Here is a 10,424-nt window from a genome sequence, read left to right as displayed (position 1 = left end):
AGTTCTGTTATGTACCGATTTCCACTGGAAAACAACACCAGGCTTTATTTTCATTTGAGGAGAGTATACATAAAAACTAGGTAGAAAAGAAAGTACCTCAGTGCTTTTATTCAAGGTTTGAAATTCTAGTGGCCTCATAAAAACAATTGTACATTTACATGAATTGCAAATATTTCCTGATATATATATATAATTTATATTAAACATTAGATTTATCCATTCAGTGCCTTATTTGATTTACGTGTGATAACACAAACATCTTGAAATAAAACTTTCATGTATTTTACCTTTCAAAATATGATGACTTCATGATACATGTAGTAATTATAAATATAAATTAATATATTAATTCAGATATTAAGATATTGCCAAAATTGAAATAAAAATCAGCAGAAAGATGGATAATAAAAAAAAATTCCCCACATTCAAATTTTCATTCCCTAGGGTATAAAAATTCAAGGATTAATGCTATGTATAATTATATACTTTTATACTATGTATATATACTTTTATACATCCCAGAAATAATTAGTAAGTGCTTAAAAGAGTATTTTAATATTGAATACTAGTAATTATCAGAAAGGGGAGATATAAATTATGAGCCTTTGGTACTCTGTTGGTTGAAATTAATGTTCTACTCACTCTATTAGATAACTCAGCACTGACAAGTCGCACAAAGTCGCTGCTAATTTTTCTGTTTCATGTAAGGTTTGATATGCAAATGGCAGTTCTAAAGATATTCTTGCGAATTCACTATTCTTCAATGTGTGCAGCTTTGATAGTTTCTGAAAGAAAAAAAATAAAAAGCAAAAAATACTTTGAAGCCTATAAAGCAAAGGATACTTTAATTTTAGCTGGCATTAGACATCATGGCGAAAGACAGTTAAAAGCGAGATAAGAGCAATGCACCAGACCTGGGGATGAATTGAACATATTTTATTGACAATTAAAGCCAAAAGGATAAGACACAAGTTCTACAACAACTTAGATAGTCTTCTCCTTATACAAAATTTTATAATATTGCCAAAATAAAGAACAATTATTTTCAGTAACAATTAGTAGTGTCAAAGACAGTAAATTCTTGATACCAGAACACAATACTATATATACAAGAAATTAAGATTTTTCAGAGAATCGACCACACTCTTTTAAAAAGGTATGAATAACTTTAAAAATTTCTACATTTTGTTGATCAGAGAATGAATCAACACCCCATAACATCAAATGGACATCTATAATGTACAAATTGTTGAATGATAATAAATTATTCATTAGAGAATATCTTGCTGTTGCATATTTTCTACAAACAAAAAACAAATGATAGGAATCTTCTATTTGTCCACATGAACAATTTGGACTGTCAATTAGATTACAGCGAAATAGGTCAGAATTTAAAATACAATTATGTCTTAACCTTGTGTGAATGATATTCCAAAATCTCTTACCAAAAGAAAAATATTTTGGAGGTTTTACAATATTGCTTGACAAGCATTTTTTAAAACTTTTAATAGAAGTTGCCTCCCTATGTTAATTTTGATTGCATTCCACTTTCTAACTGTGTCTGGAATAAAGGATTTATTGAATAATTCTAATCTGCATTTTGGCAAGGAATAATTGGAGGAATTTCTAGTAGAGTATTGTGAAATGTTGCCTCTAATATCAGGTACTATATTTTGAATATAAGTAGGTACTAAATTGTTGTATATTTTGTACATTGTTACTAGATTTGTTCTATTTCTTCTATTTTCCAATGGTTCCCATCCAGTTTCCAGATAAAGTGAATTTTTAGAAGCAATAAGTGTAAGACCTGTTACAATTCTAGCAGCAAATAATTGAACTTTCTCAAGCTTTTCTATGTCTGCCTTTGTACACCCCGACCAAACTTCAACTGCATATTCCAGTTGTGGTCTGATAAAAGAAATATACATCTGGGACAAAATATCCCTTGACACATTAAATTTTAGTTTTTTCAGTAAACCAAGTTTTTTGTAAGCCTTCTTTACAATGATATCAATATAATCAGACCATCCCAAATTTGAAGACAGAAGTATCCCAAGATGTGTATGTTGTGTGACATATTCTATTTGACAGTTATCAAAAATTAGATTTGGAAATTGTTGCACAGCTTTCAAATGAAAAAATACAGCTTTTGTTTTCTGTGGGTTGAATTTCAACAGCCATTTTTTCAACCATTCATGTAATACTTTAAGATCATGATTAAGACTTTGTTCAATATGATTAATATTATCTGAACATTGTTGTAAAGAATTATCATCAGCATATAATCTACAAACAGATATCATATTTTGAGCAACGTCATTTACATATATCAAAAATAAGAGTGGTCCAAGTACAGATCCCTGAGGGACTCCAGCTTTTACATAACCAGTGGAAGAGAGCAAATTTCTGTACTTGACTTGTTGTGTTCTATTGCTTAAATAACTTTCAAACCATTTTAGCATTTTACCATTAATTCCGTACATTTGAAGTTTATGAATTAAGCCTTTATGCCATACTCTATCAAATGCCTTGGATAAATCACAGAACACCATACAACAGAATTTACCTTCATCAATACTTTTCACAATAGAATGGTATATTTCTAGAAGTTGATATACAGTAGAGTGCCCGGGTAAAAAACCTGACTGATATTTATAAAAAAGATTTTTTGAATGTAGGTAAGGCCATAATAAATAAATTGCTAGATTCTCATCCGAACTTTTTTAAAAATCGAGGCGGGCGGGCGGCTTTTATTTTATATTTTTTATTTTTTCAATTTTGCAGATTTTTTATTGACCTGGTCAATCGGTGTAATTATCTACAATACCCAAATAAAAGTCATAGTAAAGGTTCAGTTATCTCTTACTTCACATCATCTCCAATATTTTTCAACCAATGACCCTTGTTTAAAATATATACGCATGTATTACAGCAATTACCATCTTTTCAGCTGTCAAAATCATGTCAACATTCGCGGGATATAAAACGAAAGTAGAATGGTAGATGAATACCGATCCCGATCAGAATTAAACCGAAGAAAAACAGAAATAAAAAAAAATCGAGGCGGGGGTATAAAATCGGGGCGGGCGGGGATGAGAATCTAGGAATATTTTTATTATGGCCTAATTGTACACATGTTTGAAAATAATTCTTTCAAATATTTTACTTACACAACTCAACAAAGAGACAGGTCTATAATTTGAAGTTAGAGAGGGGTCATCCTTCTTAAGGGGGATGTACGGCCACTTTTAGTGCAGTGTGAGCAAAATGTAAACATTTCTTTAAATGGCTAAAATACATTATATTTTGATCAAATTTTAAGTCTTTTTGATAAAGATACAATAAATATGCATAACCGAATGCATGTTGTGCATATATAATCTATACTTTTGCAGAAAAATGCTTTTGATATGCTCCTTAGAACTGCGCAGCTACAGAATTCAGCAGAGCCTTAAAAAATCCAAAAAAATATGCAAACTGTGTATTAATGTTCTCTCTACAACCATTTGTTGAGAAAATGTCTAAATTTTGCACATTTAAATGATAATTTCAAGTTCAAAACAAGGTACCGTTGTCTTCAAAAAGAGTGTAAAGAACCATGAAAGTAGTTCATGGATAGCAGCACGTGGTCTATTTTTAGCACAGAATCTTGTTTTCCAGACCTCTTCTTAATATGGAGGGGCATAACAATCTTTAAATGTAGAAGAGAATTACAGTTGCAAAATATTTCAAATAATATGAACACTTTTAAAAGAGGAAAGGTGTTATAGTGTGGCTTGAAGTAATTTATTTAGTATTATTATCGAACAGTTGTTAAATAGTTTACGTATTAATATAAAAAAAAATTAAACTCTTTGATTCCAGGTAAGGAAAAATAAGCACCATCAAAGTTAAAAATTAAGAGTTTGTAAGTTTGCCACAGATAAATTATATTATCTATTAAAATTTTAATTATCACCAATAAAACACAAAGAAATTAGACACATAAAATTGATACGAATGACCTTGTTTTAGTACCTACTAGTACGAAGCGTTATCAAAAATTTCGCGAAATATCTCTATATCTACAAAACCACAATTCAGATTAGATAGCCAAACACAAGTTCTATAAATAGCATATGCTGAAGTTTTGCTCCTTGTTTGCGATGTCACAATCTGAAAATGACGTCATTATTCAGGTACTTTTGACGAAAAATGGTTGTCTCAGTGGAACTCGTTCAACAAACGACTATAATATTTATGGCACATGTATATCTTACAAATGCCTTAGAAGTAGCGTATAAGAATTTGTTCACAGTTTATTAAATGGCTTCATATAATTTCAATCAATGATTGGATATCGTTTTAGTGAAGGAAGGCAGATGGTTAAATATGATACTTGTTATGTTGCCCGGTGAAAGCAAGTTTGAAAAGGGATGTGTTTTTTTAAAGCAATATGCTATCAAAGACCTTCAATTAAAATTTTACACTTTGAAAAATACTTGAATATTTCAACAATAATATAAATATCAAATACCTAAGATATTGTTTACTTTTTTATCACCGCTCGTATACTGTGTCAAATAAACATGCATTTACAATTTTCATTACAGAGGAGCAACAGTTGAAAAGGCATGAAATCATTCACAGTGGGTTAGGAGATTTAATGAATAATTTTTTTTTTCTATTTGCCCATATTTCCAAAATTACAAATGTACAAAGTAAAGAGAAAAAATCAACTTATAAACATCTCTAAAATGATGTTTGGTGGTCCTCCCAACTCAGGGAAAAATTATTGGGTCCGTATTTATGGGTGAGAAAAAAAATTCCTTAAAATTTAAACAGAATTGTTGACGGAAGAAAAAGAAAAAAATATCGTGTAATGGGATGTTAAAAAAATGAGTCGGGCCATTTCTAGGCAGTAGATCGGGAGAGAGGGCAACCAAATATTTTTATAACAAGTGGTCTTATAAGGCTAGTACATGTTCCATCTAATACTTAGTAATGCAATTTTTTAAATCTTTGTCACTGTTTTGAAAAACAAACATAGGATTTTCGGGGCGGGGGGGGGGGGGGGGGGGGGGTTAGCACTCTTTTTTTTGCAATTATAGACTAGCATATGCAATGGACCTTTCTTTGCAAACATTGTGCTCGTTTCTAAATTTCATAGAAACAACTCATTATATTTCATCAAGCTTCGTATGTTCAATGAGCGAGAGCTTACAACGTTGTCAACATAATGAGACATGATGCGTTTTTGTGTCCAAACATGACCCCATACAATGTGTGGGTCATTGCAAACATTCTAGATGTTTATGTGAGGTGCCTGAAGGAAATCCTATAACTGCCTATTTTTTCTATCTAACTTCTAAACAAAATAGACATATGTACCAACTTTTCGAATGTAAGACATGTAATTACAATTTATTTTTCATGCACTGCATATTGTTTAACATTTTCAAATTAAATGCTAAGCATCCTCCTTGCAGTGCCCCATTTGAAAATAACTTCTATCGCCACAGAAAAAAGACCCACCGTAAACACATATGTTTAGGACATTTTTATCTTTTTTTTCTTGAGTTTTAAAGAAACCAACAAATTATCAAGACTTGTACATGTTCCATAAAAATTAAATATAATCATGGTAATAAACGGATCTATCCACAGCAGATATATGCACATGCCAACCATGTGCTTAGTGGAATAATATTTACGAGGAATTTCGAGTTGTAAACAGGACATTTTTTCCCGATTTGCTGGAGTAGGGTTAAAATCGCGTTTTTTCATTAATCAGACGATGCGATGCAACAAATAAAAGTAGTAAGTAATATAACCTAATGATTATTACTTAGTAATTTCTTGTCTTGATGTTATTATGGTCGCATTTATTCTAAAATCATTGTTATTCGAACTCTGTGTGACAGAGGAATGGCGGACGAAATAAACACATGGCCTCAGGAAGACACCCATATGAAAAATCAAATTTTCAAGAATTATGGATAATGACAAGAAAAAAACGAAACAAATGGTTGTAGCCATATTATCAATGAATCAAACTAACTCCATTTTCAATGCATTTTTCATATCATGAATGCTGTAGCTGCGCAGTTCTAACAAGATTAATTTTCTCCTAATTAAGACAAAATAAACTTGATTATTTACTAATTTTGGTCTCTAACAGTAGGTAATTAGTGCATTAGCACTTTGAGTAACTTTGAGCTAGTTTAGTAGAGTATTAAGCGCATTCTTGGTATTTCTTAGTTTACAGCAGACTAGATCCAATATGGCTTGTACATCCCCCTTAAATAGTGGAAGAACATATGCCAATTTCCAACATTCAGGAAATGTTTTTAATAATAATGATTTATTAAATAAAATACACAGTGGTTTTGATATAGTATTTTTACAGGACTTTAACATTTTGTGACTGATGCAATCTGGACCCACTGCTTTATTGACAGGAATTACTGATATTATATCTGTAATCTCATATTCTTGAATTTGTATTTCTGGAAATTTATCATTACATCTAATTTCTAATTTTGGAAGTTCATGGTCACTGTCGTCTAGAAAAGTGATAGATGTAAAATACTTATTTAAGAGTTCAATCTTGTCAGAGTCTAGTATTGCAAATTTATCTGTGTTAGTGTCATTTATATACTGAATTGGTGGTATTTCACTCGTCGATTTAGTGTGAAAAAAGTCTTTCAATAATTTCCAGTATAATTTTTGATTATTCTTATTAGCGTCTTTTAGATGAGAATCGATGTTATCGTAATAATTAGTTATGGCATGTTTTTTCATGTTATTAACCTTATTTCGTATTTTACGATAATTGTTGCGATCAGATTCTTTCTTAGTTTTTTGTGCTTTTTTCCTAAGTCTATTGCGATCATGAATAGTTTTCTTTAAAAGAGAATCCATCCATGGTTTATCGTTTGGTCTTATGGTTATTGTTTTTTCGGGTATGCATTGGTGAATTATAGAATTAAACTCTTCTGTAAAGTTTTTTGTAGCAGATTCCATGTTTTCTGTGTCATCAATAATGCTATTCCAGTCACTTTGTAGTATGAGTGTATTTAGGAGTTCTATATCTGCATGCTTGTAATCCCACACTTTGCGTTTGTATGCCATATTAATGCTATTGTTCTGATGAATATATATGTAAGTAGCCCTATGATCACTAAGTGTCTGAGCAACATTTAAGGTGCCAGAATCATGTACATGTATATTTTCACTGATAATTATAGGATCTATGAGAGTGCCTGTGTTACAAGTGATTCTTGTTGGTTCAAGTATAATGTTTGTTAATCTGCAGCTTTCCAAAATTGTATTTACTTCATGTGATGCATTTAGTTTTAAGAAATCAACATTAAGGTCACCAAGTATTACAATATTATTCGAGATATCACTGGCTTTTTCAATAGACCAAGAGAACTTTTGCCAAAATGTACTACTAGTATGTGGTGGGCGATAAATACAGCATATAAGAAGGTTTCCCTTTGATTGGGGTATTTCTATCCATAATATTTCTGTATCAATTGGTTCTAAATCTATTCTACGACTTGCCTTAATAAAATTTGAGACAAAAATCATTACACCTCCACCATGGGAGTTTCTATCTTTTCTAAAAATACTCCTAAAACCTTGTATAAATAAGCTTTCATCTGTTATATTTGGGTCCAAGTGCGTTTCACTAAAACACAATATATCAAAATCATGTACTAAGTACATAAGGGAATCAATCTTATTTCTTATACTTCTGATATTGAGATGTAAAATATCAAGAGAATTTTCAACATTTGGACCTGGATTTGTTTCAATATCACCTGAGCGTAAAAGTATGAAAAACATAAATAACTGTGCAAAAAAATTAATGTTGAGGGACCAAAATGCCAGACACCTGTATTGTTGCTTAAAAACACCAAATACAAACAGTAAATTTTTAAAAAGATTTGCAGTTTTAAAGATTCTTATAGCTGACCTTATCAGTATGCTATGACACTGGATGTAAAAAACCCCAATAGCGGCACGATACTGCTCAACAGAATTACCCATTATCTATAAACACTTGTGGACACACTTCAATGTTTAATTCTGTGAGCCGCCTTAAAATGGGATTTATAAATGACATAATAATTGTTTGGCAATATGTAGCATTTGTCAATTCAAAGAAAATAGAAAATAAAAGGAATAATAACAAAGTATATAAAGTAGGGACCATAGAGTTCATAAGATGGAACGGTTCCCAAGCAGGTAAAAAGATACGAAAAGAATCGGGCAGAGTGCCTCTGTAATATTTACACACACGTATTTTAGTGTAAACAATACCAAATGAAACATCTATATACATACATCTTTCCATGTGGGAGTAGTGTGACCATAAAAGCAGTTTAAAGATAAATATAAACATAAACTTGAACGTGAACATACTTTACATGATCATTTGGGACATCCGAAATGTTTATTTATAATATATCAGTAGGTGAAAACGAAAGTAGTACAAAGCGCTGATGTGATGTAGATCTAAGCGTCTCAGAGATGTGAACACGTGGACGTGTTTGTAATCAAAACAAGGTATTTACATTGTCCTTACGATATTGGAGTCGACGCCAGGACCTGTTCTCCTTCGTTGTGAATGGCATCGTCTTCTTCCTCGTAAAAGCAATCCAGGTTGTCGACGGTGTTTATGGGTATTTTTTTCCCTTTTTGACCACGGAGTTTAACGTAAATTCGGCCGTCGTATGTCCAACAACTGTCCACTTTCTTCTTTTTCACGAGCTCACGCGTTTTCCCGTACAGCTCCGCTCGTCTTGATGTTAGGGCTTCGTTTACGTAGATCGGACCAGTTTGCTTTGATGGGTTATGGTTATAGGACTTGAGATTTCTCTTATTTCCGTACACTCTGGCCTTCTCACGGTAACTGACGAATTTAGCGATGATATCCCGTGGTTTGTTTGGTCCAGGGCTGTATTTTCCTACTCTGTGAGACCTTGAGATATCTTTCACTGTTATTTTCTCGGTGTTGTCTTTAAGAATTAAACTGTTGACAACATTTAGAACTAGTTTGTCTGTGTTTTCACCCTTTTCTTCAGGTATTCCTGTGATTTTCAAACAATTACGTCTCGAATATTGCTCCATTTCGTCAAGCCTAGATGTGAGCTCGCTTACTTCCTTTCGAAGTGACGTAATTTCTGAGACAAAGACTTCGGCAAGTGCACTTTTAAAGTTTTCTTTGTTAATTATAAGATTGACTGCTTGTTTGAAAGAGTTCTCATCTGATGAAATGGTGTCTAATAAATCATTCAGTTTGCTGAGATCACCCGAGAGAATAACACTACTGTCCTGCCTTTGTCTCTTGCTCGGATTGATTTCAGCATTTACAGACAAATTAGCCATTATAAGTTGATCTGGCTTTAGAGATATGTATAATAAATGTATGAAGATAAACACAGGATGTACACACACTTCAAATTCACTAAAAAATAATGTCAACCTGGTGAGTAATTGTTCACAATGGCGGCATGCCTTCGATCTTTTTGAGATTCACTTGAGTTTATGGAACTATCACGAGCTTTAAGTATTATTTTCTTTAGCTCATTTGAACAACATTTGACTTACATAATTATTGATATCCAAACATTCCTGGAGATTTCAGTTTTCACTCAGAAAAGATATACATTATCGGAGCCCGAAAAATCGACACCTGCCTACATCTGTGACGTCACACTTTTTCCTGGGGATCATTGACAAAGCTGGCCTAGGATTATAGACAAGAGTGGAGGAATTTTGTTGCTGCCCTACATGACACAGGGTGTAAAGGACGATGATGATGATGATGATGATGATGATGAATAGTAATATTAAATAAATATTGGAGAAGAGAATTTTTTTGAAAAAATGAATAAGATCAATTTTCTTTTTAAAACTTTTGACGCTTTTTTCGTAAATACTTAATCAGGTTCATACCTGTTTCAGGTTCATACCTGTTTTTGTCCCTCAAAATAATTAGCTATGCACTGCACATACTTTTTCCTGAAAATAACATAAGAATTAAGGTGAGAATTGAGAAATTAAGAATTAATATTGTAATATTAATGTACAATAAAAAATCATTAATATTTATTATTATTTATTTTTTTTTTAAAGTGTTACCTCAAGTTTTCATCTGCTAAGTATTTTCTTTTGACTGCATCTCTAAATTCCGAAAACCCAAACCTTGAATTAAAAAATACCAAATTAACTGTGATGTTCATTAAGCAGAGTATATAATTGTTATTTTTATCAAAATTCTACATCCATACCTTTTAAAAGACAAATCCAGAAAATTCAAGGAAAGCTTCCTTGCAAAGCTTTAATTGTCTTTTTTCAAAATTCATTTACGTAACAGTAATCAAAATACAGAAAGTACTCTAGGGGACTTGAACTTTTGACGAAAAAAAAAA

The 10,424-nt window shown here is 31.8% G+C and overlaps 1 protein-coding gene and 1 long non-coding RNA gene across 2 annotated transcripts; both read right to left on the bottom strand.

Moving 5' to 3' along the window:
* Positions 1-643: 643 nt before the first annotated feature.
* On the bottom strand, positions 644-10,197 carry LOC134270266 (uncharacterized). The gene is made up of 3 exons (XR_009992756.1): positions 10,135-10,197; positions 9,966-10,014; positions 644-785 (listed from the first exon to the last, which is right to left on the bottom strand). It is a non-coding gene; the product is annotated as an uncharacterized LOC134270266 (long non-coding RNA).
* Positions 8,354-9,689, bottom strand: LOC134270265 (uncharacterized). Its single transcript, XM_062752464.1, has one exon. The coding sequence runs from the start codon at positions 9,376-9,378 to the stop codon at positions 8,572-8,574; it is 807 nt and encodes a 268-aa protein (XP_062608448.1). The 5' UTR covers positions 9,379-9,689; the 3' UTR covers positions 8,354-8,571.
* Positions 10,198-10,424: the final 227 nt, after the last annotated feature.

The sequence above is a fragment of the Saccostrea cucullata genome, unplaced genomic scaffold (genome assembly GCF_032062105.1).
Source record: "Saccostrea cucullata isolate Sc308-1 unplaced genomic scaffold, CSIRO_AGI_Scuc_v1 ctg18035, whole genome shotgun sequence".
Taxonomy (NCBI): domain Eukaryota; kingdom Metazoa; phylum Mollusca; class Bivalvia; order Ostreida; family Ostreidae; genus Saccostrea; species Saccostrea cuccullata.
This window is presented reverse-complemented; position numbering and strand designations above follow the sequence as displayed.